Genomic DNA, 23897 nt, shown 5'->3' with positions numbered 1-23897 from the left:
GGCGTACTCAAGACAAATTGTACAACAATTTCTGGGGTCCATTTTCTCCTGTTACCCTTGGTAAAATAAAAATTTGGAGGCAAAAAGATCATTTTTGTAGAAAAAATGCGATTTTTTTATTTTCACGGCTCTACGTTATAAACTTCTGTGAAGCACCTGGGGGTTTAAAGTGCTCACCACACATCTAGATAAGTTCCTTAAGGGGTCTAGTTTCCAAAATGGTGTCATATGTGGGGGGTCTCTACTGTTTAGGCACATCAGCGGCTCTCCAAACGTGACATGGCGTCCGATCTCAATTCCAGCCAATTCTGCATTGAAAAAGTCAAACGGTGCTCCTTCACTTCCAAGCTCTGCGGTGCGCCCAAACAGTGGTTTACCTCCACATATGGGGTATCGACGTACTCAGGAGAAATTGCACAACAACTTTTGTGGTCTAATTTCTCCTGTTACCCTTGTGAAAATAAGAATTTGTGGGCGAAAAAATCATTTTTGTGAAAACAAATGCGATTTTTTATTTTCACGGCTCTACGTTATAAACTTCTGTGAAGCACTTGGGGGTTCAAAGTGCTCACCACACATCTAGATAAGTTCCTTGGGGGGTCTAGTTTCCAAAATGGTGTCACTTGTGGGGGGTTTCCACTGTTTAGGCACATTAGGGGCTCTCCAAACGCGACATGGCGTCCGATCTCAATTCCAGCCAATTCTGCATTGAAACAGTCAAACGGTGCTCCTTCACTTCCAAGCTCTGCGGTGCGCCCAAACAGTGGTTTACCTCCACATATGGGGTATCGGCGTACTCAGGAAAAATTGCACAACAAAATTTGTGGTTAAATTTCTGTTTTTACACTTGTGAAAATTTTAAAAAATGGTTCTGAATTAAAATGTTTGCAAAAAAAAGTTAAATGTTCATTTTTTTCTTCCACATTGTTTTAGTTCCTGTGAAGTACGTAAAGGGTTAATAAACTTCTTGAATGTGGTTTTGAGCAGCTTGAGGGGTGCAGTTTTTAGAATGGTGTCACACTTGGTTATTTTCTATCATATAGACCCCTCAAAATCACTTCAAAGGTGATGTGGTCCCTAAAAAAAACATGGTGTTGTAAAAATGAGAAATTGCTGGTCAACTTTTAACCCTTATAACTCCCTAACAAAAAAAAAAATTGTTTCCAAAATTGTGCTGATGTAAAGTAGACATGTGAGAAATGTTATTTATTAACTATTTTTTGTGACATATCTCTCTGATTTAAGGGCATAAAAATACAAAGTTTGAAAATTGCAAAATTTTAAAAATTTTCGCCATATTTCCATTTTTTTCATAAATAATTGCAAGTAATATCGAAGAAATGTTACCACTAACTTGAAGTACAACATGTCACGAAAAAACAATCTCAGAATCAGCGGGATCCGATAAAGCGTTCCAGAGTTATAACCTCTTAAAGTGACACTGGTCAGAATTGTAAAAATTGGCTCGGTCATTAAGTACCAAATTGGCTCTGTCACAAAGGGGTTAAAGATTGGAAAGTTTGAAAGGTTAAACTTAATCGTTATGCCAAAAAAGAAAATGATGGGAGGTTTTTGACATTTATGTACTGTATAATGATGTGGATTGATTTACTGGTTGCATTAGTGCATGTCTTGAAAAACTTGTGAACATAACTTGTTTGATTTGTCAAATTTGTCTCATTAAATAAATATTGTTATGAAAAAAAAAAAAAGAAAGCAATAATGGAGGAGAGTGCATCAGATGACGCCAACCCCATCATTCCCCTCTGCCTCTGACACAGCCGATGCGCGGTGAGGTCACTTCATCGCGCACCTTGCTGTGTGCTGGGCAGACGACAGGGCAGCTGCTGAGACCGGAACAGAGCCAGGATCAGCAGAGGAACGAGGAGAGGTGAGTATTCTGTGTTTTGGTTTTTTGTTTGATTTTTTGTATATCTCAGTGAGTGAGTACTGGTGGCCATAATACTGTGGGGGCTGGATTATATTCTATGAAAGGAGCTACATTCTATTTGGGGCTGAATTATACTCTATGAAGGTCTACTTTATATTCTATCGTGGGGCTGCATGATACTATATGAAGGGAACTGCATTATACCCTATGAGGGGTTTACATTATATTTGTTGGGGGACTGCATTATACCCTATGAGGGGGCTGCATTAGGCTGCATTATATTCTATGGGGGCTGCATTATACTCTATGAGGGGGCTGCATTATACTCAATGGGTGGGTTGCATTATACCCTATGAGGAGCTACATTATATTCTATGGGAGGGCTGAATTATATTCTATGGAGGGGGTTACATTATTCCCTATAAGGGGGCTGCATTATACTCTATGGGGGCTGCATTATACTATATTAGGGGGCTGCATTATATTCTATAGCGAGGGCTACATTATACCCTGTGAGGGCGCAGAATTATACCCTATGAGAGGGCTGCATTATACTCTATGAGAGGGGCTACATTATATTCTATGAGGGGGGCTCCATTATATTCTATGAAGGGGGCTCTATTATATTAGGGCAGCATTATATTCTATGAGGGGGTCACCCCAACCACTGCAATATCACAGTGACGTCTACTACCTTATATCACACCCTGATATTAGCGTGCTTTACCGCACAATTAGTAGTCTTGCATTTATTTCTATGTCGCTACATAGTGGGCCCCAAGAATGATTTTCTCTGGTGGGCCCAAGGTGCTCCAGTTCAATGCTGATCACCGCCATAAAAAGGTTAGCAGCAGAACTGTTAAATCTAAGAGCAATTAATGGTGCGCCTAACTCCGTGGATCCCTAAACATCATGAGAACAAAGAGTGCAGCGTTGTAGTGGATACAGTGGCCTCTCAGTGACACATCTGTACATTCATCTGTACCTCAATGGCATCCACCAACAGTTTAATCTGTATGACAACCATTATCCCCCAAAAAACAAAGGTCTTACTGACAAATGTTTTTTTCCTCTAGCATGTGGAGCATAGTTTTTTGGCAGTTGCTTATCCATCTTTGTTAAAACAAGTCTTTTCTGTCAAACTAAACGTGTGAGAGTGTGGTGAATGTTGGAAGAGAGCTGCCAGTTAACTGTTTAACCATACGTATGGCCGACTAAAGGTATAAACTCAAAATAGAGATCAGTTTATCAGAGTGAAAAAAAAAATCAAATAGAAAAAGGTCACACTCAGTTGATAATTAATATCCATAATAGAAGAGAAACAGCAAATGTAAAGTTCTAGTAAAATACGCTCTAGCATATTCACCGACAGCCATAATGATACTGAATGTCTCCAACAAGTTGTAAAATCTTAGGTGACTCGGTAGTAATACTTTACTGCTCCTAAGAAACTTGAATTTACATCTTTGTAATATCCCATTGCCAAGGTCAACCACATTAGCTGCCCCTAAGATATCAGTGGCCCTCAATGTACCCATCACCCACTGGTCTCTTGTAACCCAATTTCAGCAGAGGTGAAAGCTTCTGCTGATGATTTATGTTACTATTCCATCCATAAAACAGGGCAGTCTGGACTCGTTAATCCTCCTACCAATTTCTTGCTTAACAATAGACACTTGTGGTCTTCTGGTTGCTTTCTCCTTCATTCTTTGCTCCCATAAAGTGACATTTAGGAATCCAAAACGGAAAACATGATTTATATTCATGTGCATTCACCTATACACAATTTTCTGCCTGTAACAAAGTCAAAAAGCAGTAAATCACCAGCATTATGTCATACCGGAACAAAAACCGGCTCCTCGCTTGTAGTAGTTACAGATGGTATTTCTAATTTTAACCATGGCGGCTTCTTTCTTTGTAAACTGCTTGTACTGTCCCGACGTCCTTCAGTCATCTTTGTTCTGTTATAATTGCTGTACCTATTAGCACAAGAAAAAAATAAGTATTATTAACATGGAAAGTATTAATGCATTTCCTGTCACTTTACTACAAAAAACCATTGTGACCGCTGACAGGAGCAGCCATTTGTCCTGTGTCGTTCATGCAGTACATGGAATTTTGCTACTTTTAAATCTGACACCAAATTAATATCTATACTTGTAGAAAATATGTGTGCCAGTGAAATTTGAGACATTTTGCAAAGTTCATCTTACAGCTCATGCGGACATTTATCTACAAATAACCAAAGTGCATCTTAATTTACTGTCTTATGGGAAATGGCATGCTTTCATAAATGATGATGTACCAAGTAAGTTGTAGAGGAGTTTGCATGTTCTTCTCGTGTTTGTGTGGAATGATAGAGAATAGAGATTGTGAGCCCCAATGGGGACAGTGATGATGAGGTCTTGTAGAGCGCTGTGGAAATGGATGGTGCTAGATCATTTTTTTTCTAAACATGTCACTCATTTATATAGCGCCATTAATTCCACACCGCTTTACCGACAACATCGTAACTGTCCCCATTTTAGTTCACTATCTGAAATTCCCCATCAGTGTGTCTTTGGAGTATGGGAGGAAACCCACGCAAACATAGGGAGAACATACAAACTGACTGTGTATTTTGTCCTTGGTGGGATTTGAACCCAGGACCAAAGCATTACAAGGTAAGATTGCTAGTTACTCCAAAATAAATAAATAGGAGTTATTTTCCTCTACTCTTATCATTTCACCTTTACAGAAGAATAACATTTAATACTTGGGAACTAAATGTCCTATTACTTTTCAGCACAGTAAGAGCAAAGGACAGGACCAGTACAAATGAGCTTTATGTATGGGCTGTATAATCAACATAATTTAGGTAAAAAAGTAAAAACTATTTCAAGTGTCAGTCTAGAAGTTAAGCTGGACGCAAGAATGGAAGGAGTGATTGCATTATAAAAAATATATAAAATTATCATTTCAGTTGTTATTATATTCTAAAAACAATTCGCAATGTATATAATATAAAGTATGTGTGTATTAGATGTATACCACACAAGATACATCTAATCTGATCAATACATGCATCTTCTTTGGGATACATATTTATACATTTTGACTGCAAAAGACCTTCACTAAGATTTATCAGACTCTGGAGTTGTGGTACAGTGTTCTACTGTTCAGAGACACCTGCACAAATATGGATTTCATGGAAGAGTCATCAGAAGAAAACCTCTCCCGCATCCTCACCATAAAATTCAGCATCAGAAGTATGCAAAAGAACATCTAAACAAGCCTCATGCATTTTGGAAACAAATTCCTGTGGATCGATGAGGTTAAAATAGAACTCTTTGGCCACAATGATCAAAAGGTATGTTGGAGAAAGAAAGGTACAGAATTTCATAAAAAGAGCATCTCGCCAAACAATTAAGAATAGAGGTGGATCAATCATGCTTTGGAGTTGTGTTGTAGCAAATGGCACGGGGAACATTTCACGGGTAGAGAGAAGAATGGATTCAATGAAACTTCAATAATTTCCTGATGCAAACATAACACCATGTGTAAAAAAGCTGAAGTAGAAATGAGGATGGTTTCTACCAATGGATAATGATCGTAAACACATGTCAAAATCCACAATAGACTACCTCAAAAGGCGCAAACTGAAGGTTTTACAATGGCTCTCACAGTCCCCTGATGTGAACACCATTGAAAATCTATGGCTACATCTAAGAAATTACCAGTACATGCAAGACGACCCAGGAATCTCACAGTACTGGAAGAATACATGAAAATCCCTCAAACAAGACTCTTGGCTGGCTACATAAAACATTTACAAGCTGTGATACTTTCAAAAGGGGATGCTAATAGGTATTAACCATGCAGGGTGCCTAAACTTTTGCGTATATATATATACTGTGTATATATACACTCACCGGCCACTTTATTAGGTACACCATGCTAGTAACGGGTTGGACCCCCTTTTGCCTTCAGAACTGCCTCAATTCTTCGTGGCATAGATTCAACAAGGTGCTGGAAGCATTCCTCAGAGATTTTGGTCCATATTGACATGATGGCATCACACAGTTGCCGCAGATTTGTCGGCTGCACATCCCAAAGATGCTCCATACAAGGCAGGATGGATCCATGCTTTCATGTTGTTTACGCCAACTTCTGACCCTACCATCCGAATGTCGCAGCAGAAATCGAGACTCATCAGACCAAGCAACGTTTTTCCAATCTTCTACTGTCCAATTTCGATGAGCTTGTACAAATTGTAGCCTCAGTTTCCTGTTCTTAGCTGAAAGGAGTGGTACCCGGTGTGGTCTTCTGCTGCTGTAGCCCATCTGCCTCAAAGTTCGACGCACTGTGCGTTCAGAGATGCTCTTAGGCCTACCTTGGTTGTAACGGGTGGCGATTTGAGTCACTGTTGCCTTTCTATCAGCTCGAACCAGTCTGCCCATTCTCCTCTGACCTCTGGCATCAACAAGGCATTTCCGCCCACAGAACTGCCGCTCACTGGATTTTTTTTCTTTTTCGGACCATTCTCTGTAAACCCTAGAGATGGTTGTGCGTGAAAATCCCAGTAGATCAGCAGTTTCTGAAATACTCAGACCAGCCCTTCTGGCACCAACAACCATGCCACGTTCAAAGGCACTCAAATCACCTTTCTTCCCCATACTGATGCTCGGTTTGAACTGCAGGAGATTGTCTTGACCATGTCTACATGCCTAAATGCACTGAGTTGCCGCCATGTGATTGGCTGATTAGAAATTAAGTGTTAACAAGAAGTTGGACAGGTGTACCTAATAAAGTGGCCGGTGAGTGTATATATATATATATATATATATATATATATATATATATATATATATATATATATATATATATATATATATATATATATATATATATATATATATATATTATATTTTGCCCTAAAATACAAAGAAAATGTGTCATCTTTAACTTTAGGCCTTTTAGAGATCATTTCATCTTCAACTTGCTTAACTGATCACGATAACATTAATTTTCACCATGGGTGCCCAACGTTTTACATGCCATTGTATATGTATGTTTATCACCTTGAATAATGTACAGCTTAGATGTATTATGTGTGGCATAGTGCACAACACCATTAAGACATTGTTAAATAATTGTTATCCTCCCTGCATATGAAAAAACACCTTTGTGTGTTTCCTAAGGAGGAATTGGAAATACACCTGTAGCAGAAGAGGACATAATGTATTTCAGTTCAACATACAACAAGAATAATTGTTTGACTTGAAGTAATTACACTGGGAAACAATTGATCATTTGACAGGAACTACTTTTAAATCAGCCTCATCCTGTAAAGCATTCAGAAGACAACTCCTGCATTGCACCTTTCTGCTTTACAATGGACACATTGTATACAAGCTGGTACTTGACCCAGACAACTTCTGCTTAATCCTCCTTAAAACAGGTTGGTCTTGTTGCCAAGCATGGCTTGTTGAAAAATTTCAGAACTCCCAAAGAATGTTTCAGCATTGTATGTATATCTGCACACATTCAGTGTATAAGACTATTAACATCTTTAAACTGTCACAATTCACCTCCCAGATTTATGCATTTCCTTAGGTTATAAAATGCGTTTGGAAAGATGTTCATTTATTTTCACATTATTTTATTTAATAAAGGAGTCACAGCTGGATACAACATAATGACATTGACACATTTTATATAAGAAAATAGAAACCAGGAACCAGGACCACAAACAAACCAAGCCCTTACCAAGCCCTTATGAGAACAGGAGGGGGATGTGGATTTGGGGGATCCCATGGGGTGTAAAATCAGAGAAAGGAAGAGGCGAGAGGAAGAAAACTATGAAAGCGGGGGTGGAGAAGTGGATGACGAGCAGAGCGGGTCAATGAAATCACTTAGAGGACAGTCTGAGAAAAAGAGCCTAAAAGAAGACACAAAGCAAGCTGTAAAGCTAATTTATATACTCCGAGGTTGAGGTGAATTGCAAGATGGAACTATGAGCTATGTCAAAGCTCTGTAGGGCAGTATTACAATGTACAGCCACTGGAATTACTTGGAGCTTGGAGTTCTTCATTGTTAAGCAAAGTATAGTATCAGTAATGCTCTAAAAGGCTGCATTTTGTGAAATATCCATCCATTACTGGATAATATGAGTGGGAAAATTAAAAAGAGCAGTGTTGATGAGTTTTGGATTTTATTAAGTGGCCCAACTACATAGCATGTACATGAACACATGCACATCAGCTTGCTACAATGCATCTAACATAAAATACACAAACCATATTGAAAGTTGTCTGGATCAAAACATTCTGAAGCTTCTATTTACACATGTCTCCATGGTTACAGACCACACTAAATCAGAATGACAGCAAAATCAGACTACATGGATGTTTTTAGTCTTTAAAAATGGAGACACATAAGAACTGTAGACAAAACTGTTGTCTATTTTTAATCCAAACTATTTGACAAGCTATTTATGTTCTTTTGTTCTTCGATGGACTTGGATGGGATTGAAAAGTCTATATACCTTACAAGAACATATTTTTATCCATGTAGAATAAATTTAGCCACTGATGAATTGTTTTTTTATGTTGTTGATTTACAAAGAGTAGCACTGAGGTAAATGTCTGGTGCTAGAGAAGATATTGGGAGAAAAGCCGACGTAACAGAGCCTGATGTGAAATATTAGTAACGTGATCACTGATAGAGATTCCTCAGTCTTGGATATGAACTATAACGGTACGCGAGGAAGCTTAGGACAACATTATGTCAGGGCTTCACAATTCCGGAACTATTTTTACTCTCCACTTCCCACAAATGTATTTGCAATGCCATCACTTTGGTCTGGTATCATGTTACACATCAAACAATTGTTTGTTTACTAGTCAGAGAACATTTGAAGAAAATTCCGCAGGTGTTGAGTTTTGTCACTGTGAAAAGACATGAAAGAGTTCACAGTTGTGTAGTATATTTGCACACCTTCAGTATGTGTAATACAGCATAGGTGGAAATTAAAACACAACTTTTAATGTGAAATTAAAAGATATCAAAAACAAAAAAGTGTCACCTTAAGTGAAATAAAACACAAGGGGTAAAGTTTCAATCATGTAAGACCAAGACAATACAGGAACGGAAACCCCCTTAGGATAAAAAGATTTCTCTTGCAGTAGCTATAGCGAAATCAATATAGACCGGGGTATGGTATCTAGAAAGTTAGTACACATGCTAATTACTCATGCAGGTGACAGTAGTAGTTCATACCCTTGGCTGCATAAATAAATAACAGTTAGCACATAAATGTCACAAACAATGACATGATGCAAAATATGCAATCTGTGAGAATAAATCATAAAGAGGAACGATCTCGCCAATTCCAAAGATCCGGTACGGGAGAAATGGATATTCCTGGGTTTAGGGATGATCCATGGAACAATGCGTGGGGACGACAATACCCTTTCAATCCCTAAGGGGCTAGCAGTAGTCTATCCCCAAGACTCCGGCCCTTACAAGGGCAGTCCACATCTACCCCTGTATTAAGCATGCCCTGCACTCTCCCTTATGGATTGTCCCAAGCTGAATCATCAGGGGACTTGCTTGTATTAAGAAATAAAGTGCCTAAGTGCTAGATAGAGGGACATAGAGTCCTGCTACTCTCTATGCTATACTGCAGAGTGGAAGGATTGTAGGGCCAACCTGAAGTAGGAAAGAGTGTGCTGTAAAAAAAAAAACTCACCACTTCCTATAGGGCAATCCCATGATGAATAAAGCAGCTGTCGGCTAGTAGATGGCGTTCCCAAAGCGTGGAATGCACGCCAAGCATATTTCCGGATACCTAGCACACCCTATTGTTAGCCGGCCAGTGCTGCACCTCGTCTGTAGGTGCTCTAAAGATGGCATTTCCGATGTGTGGAACACAAGCCGAGAATATTTCTGGGTACTTGGCACACCCAATAACCAGCTGACTAGAGTTGTCATATGCTGACCGCTATAATCACAGAGCGGTGACTCGAAGAGAGCCGCGGCGCACGCGCGTGACTAGAAAATGACGAACTTCTGGTATTTGGAACGGAAACCGGAAGTAGTTGTTACTAGGTTACTGTGCGTACGAGGTGCGTAAGAGGTGCATATGCTGAGGTATATTGGGAACTCGGCGCTGGCTACTGGCCAACCTAATGTTGACATACTTCTAGGAAAATTGATTTGATCTCAAAATCTCATAATCATTAATGCTGCCGTATGAGAAAGTAGGACGCCCAATACCATATGCTTTTAGATATGGGAAACGTTGTAGATAATTTATAGATGTGCAAATCCTAAAGAAGGATGACAACAAATAAGGATTTAGGAGTAAAAAGATTGAATGTTTGTGTAGCACTGAAAACCAACTAATTATAGAGGACTAGAACAGGAAAAGGGATCATATGAAACATCCATAATTAATGTGGTCATTAAGACCATGAGGTGACACCGTATTTAAATTTAAAAAATCCACTTGGCCTCCCTGTGCAGTAACAGCCGATCCCAGTTACCCCCCCCCCCCCCCGCGCATAGGCTTAGACACCTCCTCTATTACCAGGAACCTCAAATTTGTAACATGGCCATTATGCAGATTGTTGATATGTTGAGAAATAGAGGTGTCTCTCTTATGCTTGACGTTTCCAATATGCTCCTCAACTTTCCTTTTAAATTCTCTAATGGTTTTACTATATGGTTTTACTTTAATATTCAATTCCACAGGAGATGGAGGCTTTGTATATGACACCTTTAGTACAGCAGTTAATAAATTGTTTGATGGTGTATGTTTTGCCTGTGACATTACTCACAAAGTTGTTCCCTGTGTCTATATGTTAACAGGCTGTACAGTGCCCACATTTATAACAACCTTTAAGATCACGCCTCAACCTTCAGTATGTACACTAATACTATACCTAAAGAAACACATGAACTTTTTTCCCCCTAAACCTCTGCATGTGTGTGTACTGTATGGTCATTGGGTTAATAATCTCCCTGATCGCCATCGTCTCCAGCGCTGGCACGCTTCTCCTCTCTGATGTCACTGCTCTTCAGACTCTCCGGATCACTCTATGCATGAGCAGTAAATCTCTTTTTCAATGTTCTGATGCTCCATAGACTTACCCTGTAAAAGCCACTTATGGGTCCAGCAGAGCGCATGGTGACCCGGAGAGTCCGCAGAGCGGTGACGTCACTGAGGAGAGCACTGTAACACCACTGGGTCCTGGAGTAGACGGTGACCGGTAAGTATATTAATATACTGACCCTACAATATATGCAAACACACAGGTTTGGGAGGGCTTCTTTAAACTGTTCCAACTCACCAATACATGCATTTCTTTAGGTTGGAAAATGTGTTTTAAAAAAAAATAATTTTTTTTTTACATTACTTTAATAAGTTCACATGGAAAGCACCATGGAATAAATGGTGCTATAAAAATGTACAATAATAATAATAATAATAACAATAAGTAAAACAAAGTCACAACTGGAAACAGTATAGTGACACATTCTATAAGAAAATAGAAGGCAGAAACCAGAATGACAAACAAAGATCTTTGCTTTATCAATGAATACATACGGATATGTATTCTAACTATGAAAGTGAGGTGACACTTTGCACCATTAGGCTATGTTCACAAGAGACGTTTTGGCAGCATTTTCTGCTGCAGTATTTTCTATACAAGGGAAGATGCGTTTTACAGTACTAGCAAAAGCTATGAAATCTCATGAAATCTGCACACACAGCTTTATCTTTCTGACTGAATTTGAGAACTGCAACATTTTTGAAAATCTGCATCATGTTCAGGGTTTTTGCAGCATTTGTTCACTAATAGAAAGCAATGAAAAAGTACAAATGTGCTGTAAAAATGCAACATGACATTTGTTTTGTGTTTTTGTATAAAACTAACTTTATTAATACATACATTGATATGCATTGTTTTTTACTACCAAGAGTGTAGGTTTCGGATGCTGAAAAAAAATGCAGCAAAGAAGTCATGTGTGAACATAGCCTTAAGGTATGTGGACACGGAGTATTTATTTGCAGCTGATATTTCTGCACCAAAAACCAGAGTATTGGCAGGAAAAACTTTGCTTAAAATACATTTGTTTTTTTATGTGCTCTCAAGTGCATTTTTTTTCCATTCATTTGAAAACTGAAAGAATTGACAAGTTGCACATTAGAAATTAGGCTCAATTCTTCAAGGAAAAAATAGCATGTGCATGAGATTTCAGAAATCTCATTCATTTGGTGGTACTGTAAAGTGCAGCGTTTTGATCCTTGAAAAACGTGTGGAAAGAATGCAGCCAAAAAGCCACGTGTGAACAATCCTTAATTTTATAAAGGACATTTTATTTGTATTATAATGGGGACAATGAATAAGTAATTACTGTATTTTATGGTGATTTCATCATAAAGCCCAATCATCATTTTAAATAAAATTGTCTAAAATCACTTATTGTTAAGGTTTGGGGAGACCCAGCACTTTAACCTGACCAGTGCAAATTTAGCATATGATTTTGATCCATGTCATAAAAGTTCCCTAAATATTCTAGTTATTTCTGTAATTTTCTTTTGTTCTACCTTCTGTGACTGCTGGGGAATTGATGGGTTCATTCATCTATCACAACCTATGGGGCCGTTCCCACATCAGATTGTTTTCCTTACACCAAGCGGTCTGTGCAAAATTGCAGAGACGTGTCCGATATTGATCTGAGTGTTGAAACAAAATCAGCAATTCAAGTCTATGGGACCAATAAAAAAAAATCTGACAACATTCGGCTGCCATCTCAGATAAATAGGAGAAACTTTTCTTTTTGTGTGAATGAGCCCGGAGCCTCTGTGCAAGTCCTGCTGCTCCTGGGGGTTAACTTGGGGAGGAACGTACTGGGCCTAGCATGAAAGTGGAGGGGCTCGGTTGTAAATACTTGGAAAGTGTTGAAATGGAAATTACTACTGAGGAAATGTTGAAGGCCATTTGTGAAGTGAGGGGGCTGCTTAGGCTTCTTTCACACTAGCGTCGTACTCGGCCCGTCGCAGAGCGTCGGGCCGACGTACCGACGCTAGCGTTGTTTGCGCCGCACAACGGGTGCAGCGGATGCTGTTTTTCCACGCATCCGCTGCCCCATTGTGAGGTGCGGGCGGAGTTCCGGCCGCGCATGCGCGGTCGGAAATGGCGGTCCGTCGGCGGCAAAAAACGTTACATGGAACGTTTTTTGCAGCCGACGGTCCGCCACAAGACGGCGCAACCGTCGCATGACGGTTGCGACGTGTGGCAATGCGTCGCAAATGCGTCGCTAATGTTAGTCAATGGTGAAAAAACGCATCCTGCAAGCACTTTTGCAGGATGCGTTTTTTCGCCAAAACGACGCATTGCGACATATTGCAAAAAACGCCAGTGTGAAAGTACCCTTAACTACTGGACTTATACGGAACTTACTTAAAGCGACCTTACCATGATCAAAAGTTCATTTTAACCCCTTCATGGCCCATGGCGTACAGGTACGTCATAGGTCGTGTCAAGACATTTGATGGGGGCTCTGGCATGTTTCAGGCCCATAACAGATGATCTGATCAGCTGTCATGGGCCCCTAAGGCTACTTTCACACTAGCGTCGGGAACAACCCGTCGCTGTGCGTCGGGCCGAGGTTCCCGACGCTAGCGTGGTCTCCGCCGCACAACGGGGGCAGCGGATGCATTTTTCCCACGCATCCGCTGCCCCATTGTGAGGTGCGGGGAAGTGCAGGGAGGTGGGGGCGGAGTTCCGGCCGCGCATGCGCGGTCGGAAAAAGCGGACCGTCGGGAGCAAAAAACGTTACATGTAACGTTTTTTTCTCCCGACGGTCCGCTACCACACGCCCAAGCGTCGCAAAACGGACGCGACGTTTGGCAATGCGTCGCAAATGCGTCGCTAATGTTAGTCTATGACGAAAAAACGTATCCAGCAAGAACTTTTGCTGGATGCGTATTTTCGGCAAAACGACGCATTTGCGACGTATTGCAGTTAACGCTAGTGTGAAAGTAGCCTCACAGCCATGGGTGGAATCACAATCCACCTGCGGCTATTAACATGTTAAATGCCGCTATCAATCTCTGACAGTGGCATTTAACTTGCACAAACCGGATGTGCGTCTCTAGTGCTGGACAACGGCGCCCCTGTCGAATGATCGCAGTGCGACGATGGGTTGGCATAACAACCTGGGATCTGCAGGAGACCCCTGTGGTTGTCATAGCCAATCTCCAAAAAATATAACATTGCAAATCCCCCCGCTTTTGCACCATTCAAAATAAAACAATCAACATGTTCAGAATCACCCGATCTATCAATATATAAACAAAATTAATCCGATTGGTAAAAGGCGTAATGAAAAAAAAAATCAAAACACCAGAATTACTTTTTTGGATCGCCGCAACATTGCAATAAAATGCAATAAACAAAACATCATATCTACCCCAAAATGGTATCAATAAAAACAGCTTTGTGTGCAAAAAGTAAGCCCTCACATAGCCCCAGATCCCCAAAAATGGAGACGCTACGGGTCTCTGAAAATATTTTTACAAATGTTGGATTTTTTTTCACCACTTACCGTAAATAAAACAGAACCTAGACATGTTTGGTATCTGCAGACTCGTAATGGCCTGGAGAATTATAATGGCCGGTCATTTTCAGCATTTAGTGAACATGGTAAAAAAACAACCAGTTGTGGGATTGCACTTTTTTTGCAATTTCACTGCACTTGGAATTTTGTCCCCATTTTCCGATACACTATATGGTAAAACCAATGGTGTCAGTCAAAAGTACAACTCGTCCTGCAAAAAAACAAGCCCTCACACGGCCATATTAATGGAAAAAAAAAAAGTTATGGCTATGGGAGGAAGGGGAGCTAAAAACAAAAATGCAAAAACGGAAGGGGTTTAATCAATAGATCTTGGAATAATAATAAGTTACACAATTGGATGTGTTTAAATAAAATGTTCCTGTGCTGAGATAATCTTATAAATGTGCCCCTGCTGTGTACTGTGTAATGGCTGTGCAGGGACATGGTCTGATCATCCCATTTAGTAAGTACATAGGGTAGGTTTGAGGTGGCTACTTTGATAATGGAGAGCTACCGGTGACTACTAGGAAGAGGAGTGGTGTTTTGCGACTACCGGGATGATAGAGAGCTATGGAGACAACTGGGGAAGTAGAGAGGGCATTCTGCATCTACTATGGGAAGAGGGATTAAAACAAGCAGTATGTACAAAAATATAAATATATCAAATAATAACACTATGTATGAAGAAACGTATAACATGGATGGACTATATAATCTGACTGTTATCTTAATGTTGCCTCCCTATCCAGTGCTACACAAGCATATATAATATACCGATAATCATTATCTTTATGCTATTTACTACATAAGGAAATAATGTTTCTCTGACTATCGTCAAAGAAAAATAGGCATTGGGCAATGCAAATTCACAATAGTTCTCAATATATGTTTGATTGCCATGAGATAAATTGTGCATTTCATGGGAAATAGTTTTCCTTGAACGCTTCCTTCACAATGAGCGTTTTGCAAAATCCATATATTATACCTTAGAGTCAGTAAAGTCAGGAAGACTCACTTATAAGAGTCACTTATAGAGATGTATGAGGATGGATTACTAATATAGTTGCATTTTCTAATTTAATAGATTCCATAGTTTCTGGAACTGTTCCCCAAATAGAGGGGTGTAAACTGTGCTGCAGTGTACCCTAGTGGAAAAGGTTATTTTCAAAGGATGGTAAAAGTTTATCTTTACTCTCAACTTAAAATCCCAAGTAATACCACCTCCCTCAAATGAAACACACAAGATGTGTCACTGTAGGCACCGAACGGATTAATCCTAGTCTACAAGATTACAACCACTACATGATGTAACCAAAGAGGACATGGACCCAAATCATATCACATTTGCAAGACCACACAGGCCCAGCCATGTGAAAAGAAAACACGTTGTGGAAGCTTGTGGTTCTAGGAAAAAGTTGACATAGTAGTTGCATTCTATGACGATTATGTCATGTGTTTTATTTACGTTCTCGGCTTGTCTTTCCCAGAGAAACTGTGTATTCAAGGACTATCATTAGGTAGGGTTTATATCCTGTCCTAGACGGTGACCTCTAGTGTGGAGAAGTATGACAGAGATGTGTGCTTCTCTCCAGGACATTCCTAGAAATGGCATCTGTGGCGACTTATCACACACTGCAATAATCCAGGGTCACCCACAAACCATGCTATCTTTATGTAGGGTGTGATCGGTTTATAACAAAACTACATCCACTAGATATGAATCGATGTGCGTTATTATGATCTGGCAGCTGCCGAAATCAGGACCAGATGATCAGTGGGGTATCGGGTGTTGCATCCTCGCTGTTCAGACATTGATGACTTATCCTATCGATAGGACATCAATGCTAAAGTCCCAAACATCCCCTTTAATGAGTGAGTTGCGGATGTCCAGGCTGATCCTGGCGGTTTCTCCGTGCCATACTTTTTTTTCCAAAGGCTTCATTTTCCATTCATTATACACAATGAAAATATTAACAGCAGCAAGCATTGGAGTCAATAAGTATCATCATTGTCCACTGAAGCCAATTCAAAGTCTGACTTTAGATAAATAGAATGTAGTTGCATAGAATGAATTAACAACAATTAGGGAAACATATCCATCCACTCAATACAGACAAGCTCATACACAACACACACTCATACTCTTACCCATGCCCATCACCCCCTCCCAAAATGTCACTAAATATTACCTTATGCAGACATATGATAGAACTAAATATACTATATATGTATTGTTCAAGATTATTGTACTTGTTTTTATTATGTATACCCCTCCTCACATGTAAAGCGCCATGGAATAAATGGCGCTATAATAATAAATAGTAATAATAATAATAATAATAACATACAGAAACACAGAAGGCTCTGTCATTGCTAAGCACCGTCCCCATACCTTGTCAAACTTATAAGCACATCTCCTATTTGTATAGAGGACTTTATATAGTGGAATATATTTATTGCCTAGTTGTAGCCAGTGCAGCACATAGGGGATTTCTATGGATTTCTATGCCATTATTACTATTTTTCTAGTACAGAACTACAGAAATCTAAAAGATTCTATCCTAGGATCCTCCAATAAGCTCATCTATAATACCCATCAGGCACAAGTGGACAACAACCTAAGAAACATAGTGTTCATGGAGAAACAGAAGTAGCTCAGACCAGAAGGGAAGAATTTTCAGGACAAAACTGAGTGCAGAAAGGAGCCCACCTCCTCTTGACGATAAGACCACAAATCATGCATGTCATTTAACACTGTGTATCAGTCATATATTTTTCCTACATTTAGAACAAGATTTTATATGGGTCACTATTTCCATAAAACCACGGTTTTTTTGCTAAAAGCTTTCTATGGCTGAACCCTAACAATACACAGCAAACCTGGTTCTGTTCATCGCTATAATGTGCACAATTAGTGGTATAAGAAAGCAAAAAGCAAACAACTGCACTATTATTGTATAACTCATAGTTAAAAGTCCTGGGTAATGACGGAGATCAGAGAAGACCCAGAGAACTTGTGCCGAGTGACTGATATTGAGTATGTGGCAATAAAAACACAAACAGTTAATCAAGACAGCACAAAAAAACATCTGGTTCTGATCCTTCCAGCCAAAAACAATAACATGCCGTTATCAAAAGTGCATGGCAAAAGAATCAACTTGGCCTGATGTGCCCTAGCTTCTGGAGGTACAAACAGGTCACATCACGATATGGTCCAACGAGCACAAAGCCTTGGCCCCAGCTTGGGTGATACTAGTCAGACGTTTTAACTAAAATATTATTGGATGTGGTTCCAGGAGCCCTTGTGAATAGTGCACGAAAGTGGGGGAAGTTCAAAGAGCATTAAGCCTGCTAGCTGAGTAATCTCTTGCTATTATGATGAATACTATTCTCAGTATGAGTAATGTGCTCCACCCAAAATGTTATTAAGCCATTAGCATGCTCTGTCACTGGTACATATTTGGACTATTCATTTCATAAGGATACTGTTTTGGGTGGAAAATCTTGGTAATCTAATTCCACAGGCTCCAGCTGGTACTATGCTGAATGTATGGGTCCACAGGAGAGAAGACAGTGCAGCAATGAGAAGGACAGGTCCACATCTGCATTATATGCTGTATTAAGTGCCTCTGTTGAGATTAAATAAAAAATTGGGAAATATTTGGAAAAGGAAAGTAAAAAAAACATTATAACCTATGAGGTCCATTGGCCTGTCACCTGACTCATGCTGCCCAAACCACAAGCACCATGGATCAGAGACCGACAGAACGATCGAAGACAAGATTTGTTTTTGTTCTGAAATGCTCTGGAGTTTCGGAAAAAAATATTCTTGAGCGACACAGCCTTGGCATCTGTAGCCGAGCTTCAAAGGAGACCATGATTTTTACTCTATACAGCAATACTGTGGTATTGCTGTATATAACACAAGCATTCAGAAGATCACAGGTTCATGTTCCCCAAGGAGACTACAGTTAAAAGTAAAAAAAAAAAAGTTTTAAAATATATATAAAAACAAATAAAATAAAAGTTCAAATCGCCTCTTTTTCTCCCATTAAAAATAAAGATAATAAATAGCACACATTTGTGGTATCGCCAAATTCAGAAATGCTTGTTCTATCAAAATCTAAACGTAATTAACCCAATTTGTAAACACCGTGAGCAGAAAAAAAAATCAAAATGCAAAAGTTAAGTTGCTTTGGTAGCCACAATACCACAAAAAATGCAGTAACAAAATAAAAACCATATCACGCCCCACAAAAAACAATCCCTCATACTGCTCCATTGACCCAAAATAATAAAAAAACTGGTCAAGTTTAACATTGTTTTAATTGTGCGGATGATGGGAATACTATTGTTAGGTCATTTGTAAATTATAAAACCAATTCTCAAAAAAACAATATCAAAATTGCGTGGTTTTTTTTTCACAATTTCACGGCACCTGGATTTTTTTCCCGTTTTCAAGTACTATAAATTTCTATAAAATAAATGGTGTCAATCAAAAGTACAATTCTGTCCACAAAAACAAGCCCTCATACATCTATCTGGATGGAAAACCACATTATTTAACAAGTTTTTGTATTTTTCTTTCTATTTCTGGTCTGATGACGATTCGTTTGAGTATCCCCAGTGCATGCTGGGGTATTCAAACAAAGCATCAGGGTAGAGGCTGGGGTCATTGTCACAACCGCTGCCCCCTCCTTGAAACAAAGCGCCATCAGTGATGCTCGTTTCAGGGGTTGGTCCCTGAGTGTCCCCCTTGTGCATTGTCTTCCCGTGTGATGAGTGTGATGTCCAGTCTGCTAAGATGAATAGTAGGAAGCTGGCAGCTGAATTCGACTATAACTGGGACTGATATTTTAGCCCCACTTACAGGGAAAATTCAGCCTCCTGGTTGCATTGCAGAGCAGACTGGGTCTCCTTGTACTATCATTCTTTGTTCCCCCAGTGAGGGTCTGAAGACCTTTCGTTCCCCCAGTGAGAGTCTAAAGACCCTTTATTCCCCAAGTGAGGGTCTGAAGAAGGACGTGCTATCAGCACTTCCTATTCTGTGTGCACAAGGCTTGTTCCACACTCTGTATATAGTGATAAAGGCAGAGTCAGGGGGAGTCTGGCTGTGTTTGACAGATGGCTCCCTACTCTCACAGTTCCACATGTTGTGCAGCTACGCTACTAAACAGTGACGTTTTAGAAAGTCACTGCAGAGTAAAACATGGATCACCTGGACACTGATAGTCTATGAGTGGTCCAAAAGTAGATATGGATGAGTAATTAATATTTTAGACTTGGGCAACTTCTTTAATAAATTGTTGAGAAATATTTAGGTAAAAAAACTTCTCTTCATACACCCCTTCCAGAACTGGGACAAATTTATAGTCTCTTGACAAATCATTGGAAGTTGGCAGGACCACAAACCATGTCAATAGATGAGCTTTTTGTAGACGAAAGGTCTATCTGAGCACCGCAAACAAAACTGACTTTTTCTACTTGTATGGTAAAATGTGATCTACTTCATACTCCTATGAAGCAAACAGCTTTAACATCCAAAGAAAGAGCAGATTTTATGTTTTCTTTAACATCAATACACACCGAAATATCAAAATGATATGTAGGCTTATATAATTATGTAATTGGAGGCCAGGTGACTGAACTTGCCAGCGCAGATCCCTTCTAGAATGGTCATTGATAGGATGCAGCGTGAACTCATCTCACTTACTAACCAGAAGAGTGATGTAGTCCTGCTACCAGATGGCTAACCAGAAGAGTGACGTAGTCCTGCTACCAGATGGCTAACCAGAAGAGTGACGCAGTCCTGCTACCAGATGGCTAACCAGAAGAGTGACGTAGTTGTGGCGCCCCAGGGTCCTGGTCATCACAGTGGTATTGCTTTCCTTCCGGGGAGAGTGATGCTATGTTTGGACGCAAGAAAGGGTAACTGCATCCAGGTATTACAAACATGCAACACATTCACACTCCAGGCCACCAGGGGGAGCTTCTGCTCCTATTTATTAGGTCACTCCCCATATATATAACTGGTAGTCTGTAGGGAAAGTTAGTCAGTTCCTGACACAGTACGTTCCAGACACTAGTCTGAGGAGGACAGAGGGTCCACGGAGCTGTGCATGCCCTCAGAGCTGCAGCTCCCAGAAAGAGACATTTTGATGGAGAATTGTATTGCAGCGAGCGTGAAGGAAGTCAAAGCGAAGGAGAGGATACCAGAAGGGGACCAGCCCCGAACAGGATGCCTCCTTCTGAGGCGCAGTACACCGGTAGCCGGCACAGTACACCGGTAGCCGGTACACCGAGGGAGTAAGGACCTCTACGCCTTATTTCAGAGAACGGCAGGACAGCTAATTGCAGGTTACCTGTCCGCACCTACACCCAGGAGGCACGGTGATAACCCGCAGAGCCGGATTATCTAAGAGACCCTATAAACAGGCTCAAGTCACCAGTCATACGGGTTTTGTCCTATCCTATATGGGGGACAGAGAGAGCGAAACATCACATCTGTGAGACCCTTCTGTGAAGCCTTAGGCAGTAAGGGACTACACCACTACAGCACAAGGGAAGGCTACTGATTTCCACCTGGACAAGGGGACTCTGAACTTGCCTCTAAACCGGCCGGACTCTGCCTGCCCTGTGGTCTGGTGCCCTGGACTGTGGATGCTGAAGTTTTCAGTAAAGGTAAAGAGACTGCAATCCTGTGTCCTCGTTCTTCTCTGCGCCTCTCATCATACCACCATCTACACACCGGGAGGCCCTGGTGACATACTTCACCTGTGGGAAGGTATACCATCTAGCTGCCATAACATCACCCCAGCGGATATCTTAAAGCACCCTGACCAAATACCACAGGTGGAGTCACAAACATAAACTATATCCCTTTAAAGACCTTTCCCTTTTATACGGAAGTCCCAGGGCCACGGACCGGGTCAGCCACCGTGACATTCCCCCTGTGAACTACAGGACCCGGTACCGAGTACCCCACGGCCCTTGGGGGGCGATCCATAGTCCTTCTACCAGATGGCTAACCAGAAGAGTGACGTAGTCCTGCTACCAGATGGCTAACCAGAAGAGTGACGTAGTGCTGCTACCAGATGGCTATCCAGATGAGTGATGTAGTCCTGCTATCAGATGGCTAACCAGAAGAGTGACATAGTCCTGCTACCAGATGGCACCCTTTATAGTGTTGTGTCGTTTGGTATTGGGATCGTTGTATATAGTAGGTAGTAATGGTCACTTTAATATAAGTACTTGGAAGCACTCAAAATGCCAAATAATTTTCAAGAGCAACCCTACTAAATTTTGAAAATTAGTGTACCTGATGAAGCCTACGTTTATAGTAAATTGGAGATTCCCAAAATTTTAACCACATAACTGCTGGGGAACCTTTATGTTGCAAGGACAAAACACATACTCTTCTCCACAATGCGCAATGAGCACTATTGCCATTCATGTCACAATAAAAGAAAGTCACTGTGAGGACAGAGAAAGCATTTCATGGCTCAGACTTGTTGAAAGTCTAGCCCGTCCCATGCCAAGTATTTTTGATTTTGATTTAAAGTAATGGTTTCTGCCAGGAAGTCCATGACTGCATTCTAGGGAACCCTACCTGGGAAACTCGAGAAAAGTGTTGAAATGGTAAAGAAAAGACACCTTAGTCTGCCAGGCCAATGACAGAGAGGGCTTAAAACACGTTTGTAAGCCAGAAATGGAGTAAAAGCAATTGAAATCAAACAGTCATTCCTCTTGACAGATCATGATTCAAGTGTTGAAGTATCAGAAATTAAATAAATGCCATAAACATGCAGTTTTGTACATAATATTTGCTACTGATTATGTTACCACTAGTTTTGGAAGTACTGATCATCTTAAAACAAATGGTTTCATAAACAATTACTGTATCTGGTTATTTGTAGCTCAACATGTATAGGTACGGGACCCGGGCATGAGGAAGGGGTCGTGTCCTCCTGAAACCTCACATCACGTGAGACCTAATTGAGGGACGACGAACTTCAGTGTTTATTACTGCACATGAAATATTCCAATGAACAACCCACTTCTGTATGGAGTCAGCTCCTTCAATCATGAATAAATATGCACAGGTGTTGCTAATATATGTGGAAGCTACTGTTTGTTGAATTGGTGATAGTTCATTTGTAGTTTTGCTCTTTGCCATTATGAGAAAAACAGTACAAATATCTGTTGCTGGTGAGAACCTGGAATTCGATTAATCATTGCCGTGCGGAATCATTGCTATTTTAACTCTGGATATATATGTCCTAAGTGTTAACTTTAAACAGAGTAAATCAGAAAAAAAAATTAGATTTAAAAGTTTTTAAAATGACTTCTTTTGTCTAAACAAACAATGAAGAAAGTAGAGAACCGTATGTTGACTTTATATACCAGTAAGTTTAAATAGCAGCCATCATTTACATTTTTATTACAAAACGCAATAGTATACATCAAAATGAGCAACTTTGTGAGACATCTTATAAGAGAAAACTGCTTCTTTCTCCTTCTGTATCGATCTTTCACTCTCAATCCATGGGTAAAAGCTGTAAAATCTGTATTCAGCAAAGAAAGATGACAGTTGGTGCTCATAACATTCTTTGGTGGGGGAAGCAAGGGACATACAAACACATTCTGCTACAAGTTTTCGGCGACTGTTAATGCACATTTTAAGGAGAGACCACGCAAACAGGGAGCGGCCATGCCCTCGAAAGTGACGTCGATTTAAGAGGGAGGGTTTGTCTTGCTCTCCTTGCTTAATGCATCCTCTTCTTATAATACACACTGACAGTGCACTATCTTTCTGGATTGTCACTTTTCATTAGAGCAGGCAAGGGAGTGCACAGTCACTGTGCAATGAAAAGAATTTTGCATAGTGACAAGGCAGCTTGTACTGAGCATACATTGGATTTGACAAACAAACACATGCTCAGTAGATCAGGGACTAGCCCAACCCTTGAAAAGGACATCACACTTTAATTTCAGGGCGGAGACATCAATGATGATGTACTGTCTGAGTATCCCAGCATGCACTGAGGATTCTCAAATGAAATGTCATCAAAAGAAAACTAGATACAAAAAACAGATTAGAGAAGGAATGGTAGGCACTTTGTAATTGAAGTATATTAGAAAAGTAATTAATTTACTACTGCCGGATCATAGGCGGTAAAGAGCTATAGGTACATCGGAAAGAGCAGACCTGTGGAAGTTCAGGTTCTGGTACCCAAGCTTGAATCCAAATCTCTCTCCCAAAAAATGCAGAAAAAATGGAGCAAAAATACAGCAAAACCTGTTTTTTGAAAGTAGCTTTTTTACTGCCAAGAGAGCAGGTTTTGCCTGCGAAAAAATAATGCTGGAAAAAAATGTAACATGTGACCAAAGCCTT

General features: G+C 40.2%; 1 protein-coding gene across 3 annotated transcripts in view; it reads right to left on the bottom strand.

Moving 5' to 3' along the window:
• RHBDF1 (rhomboid 5 homolog 1) overlaps positions 1-23897 on the bottom strand; it is a 270222-nt gene that overhangs the window by 151828 nt on the left and 94497 nt on the right. For 2 of the 3 annotated variants that reach the window (XM_077275324.1, XM_077275323.1), the window contains exon 2: positions 3732-3870. In XM_077275324.1, the coding sequence (XP_077131439.1) occupies positions 3732-3845 (114 nt within the window). In that variant the 5' untranslated portion in view covers positions 3846-3870. Of the gene's footprint in view, positions 1-3715; positions 3871-23897 lie in introns of those variants that run through there. The other variant, XM_077275325.1, reaches the window with a different exon arrangement.

Source organism: Ranitomeya variabilis, chromosome 7 (assembly GCF_051348905.1).
Source record: "Ranitomeya variabilis isolate aRanVar5 chromosome 7, aRanVar5.hap1, whole genome shotgun sequence".
NCBI classification, from domain to species: Eukaryota; Metazoa; Chordata; class Amphibia; order Anura; family Dendrobatidae; genus Ranitomeya; species Ranitomeya variabilis.
The sequence above is the reverse complement of the archived record's forward strand: the minus strand, read 5'-3'. Positions and strand labels throughout refer to the sequence as shown.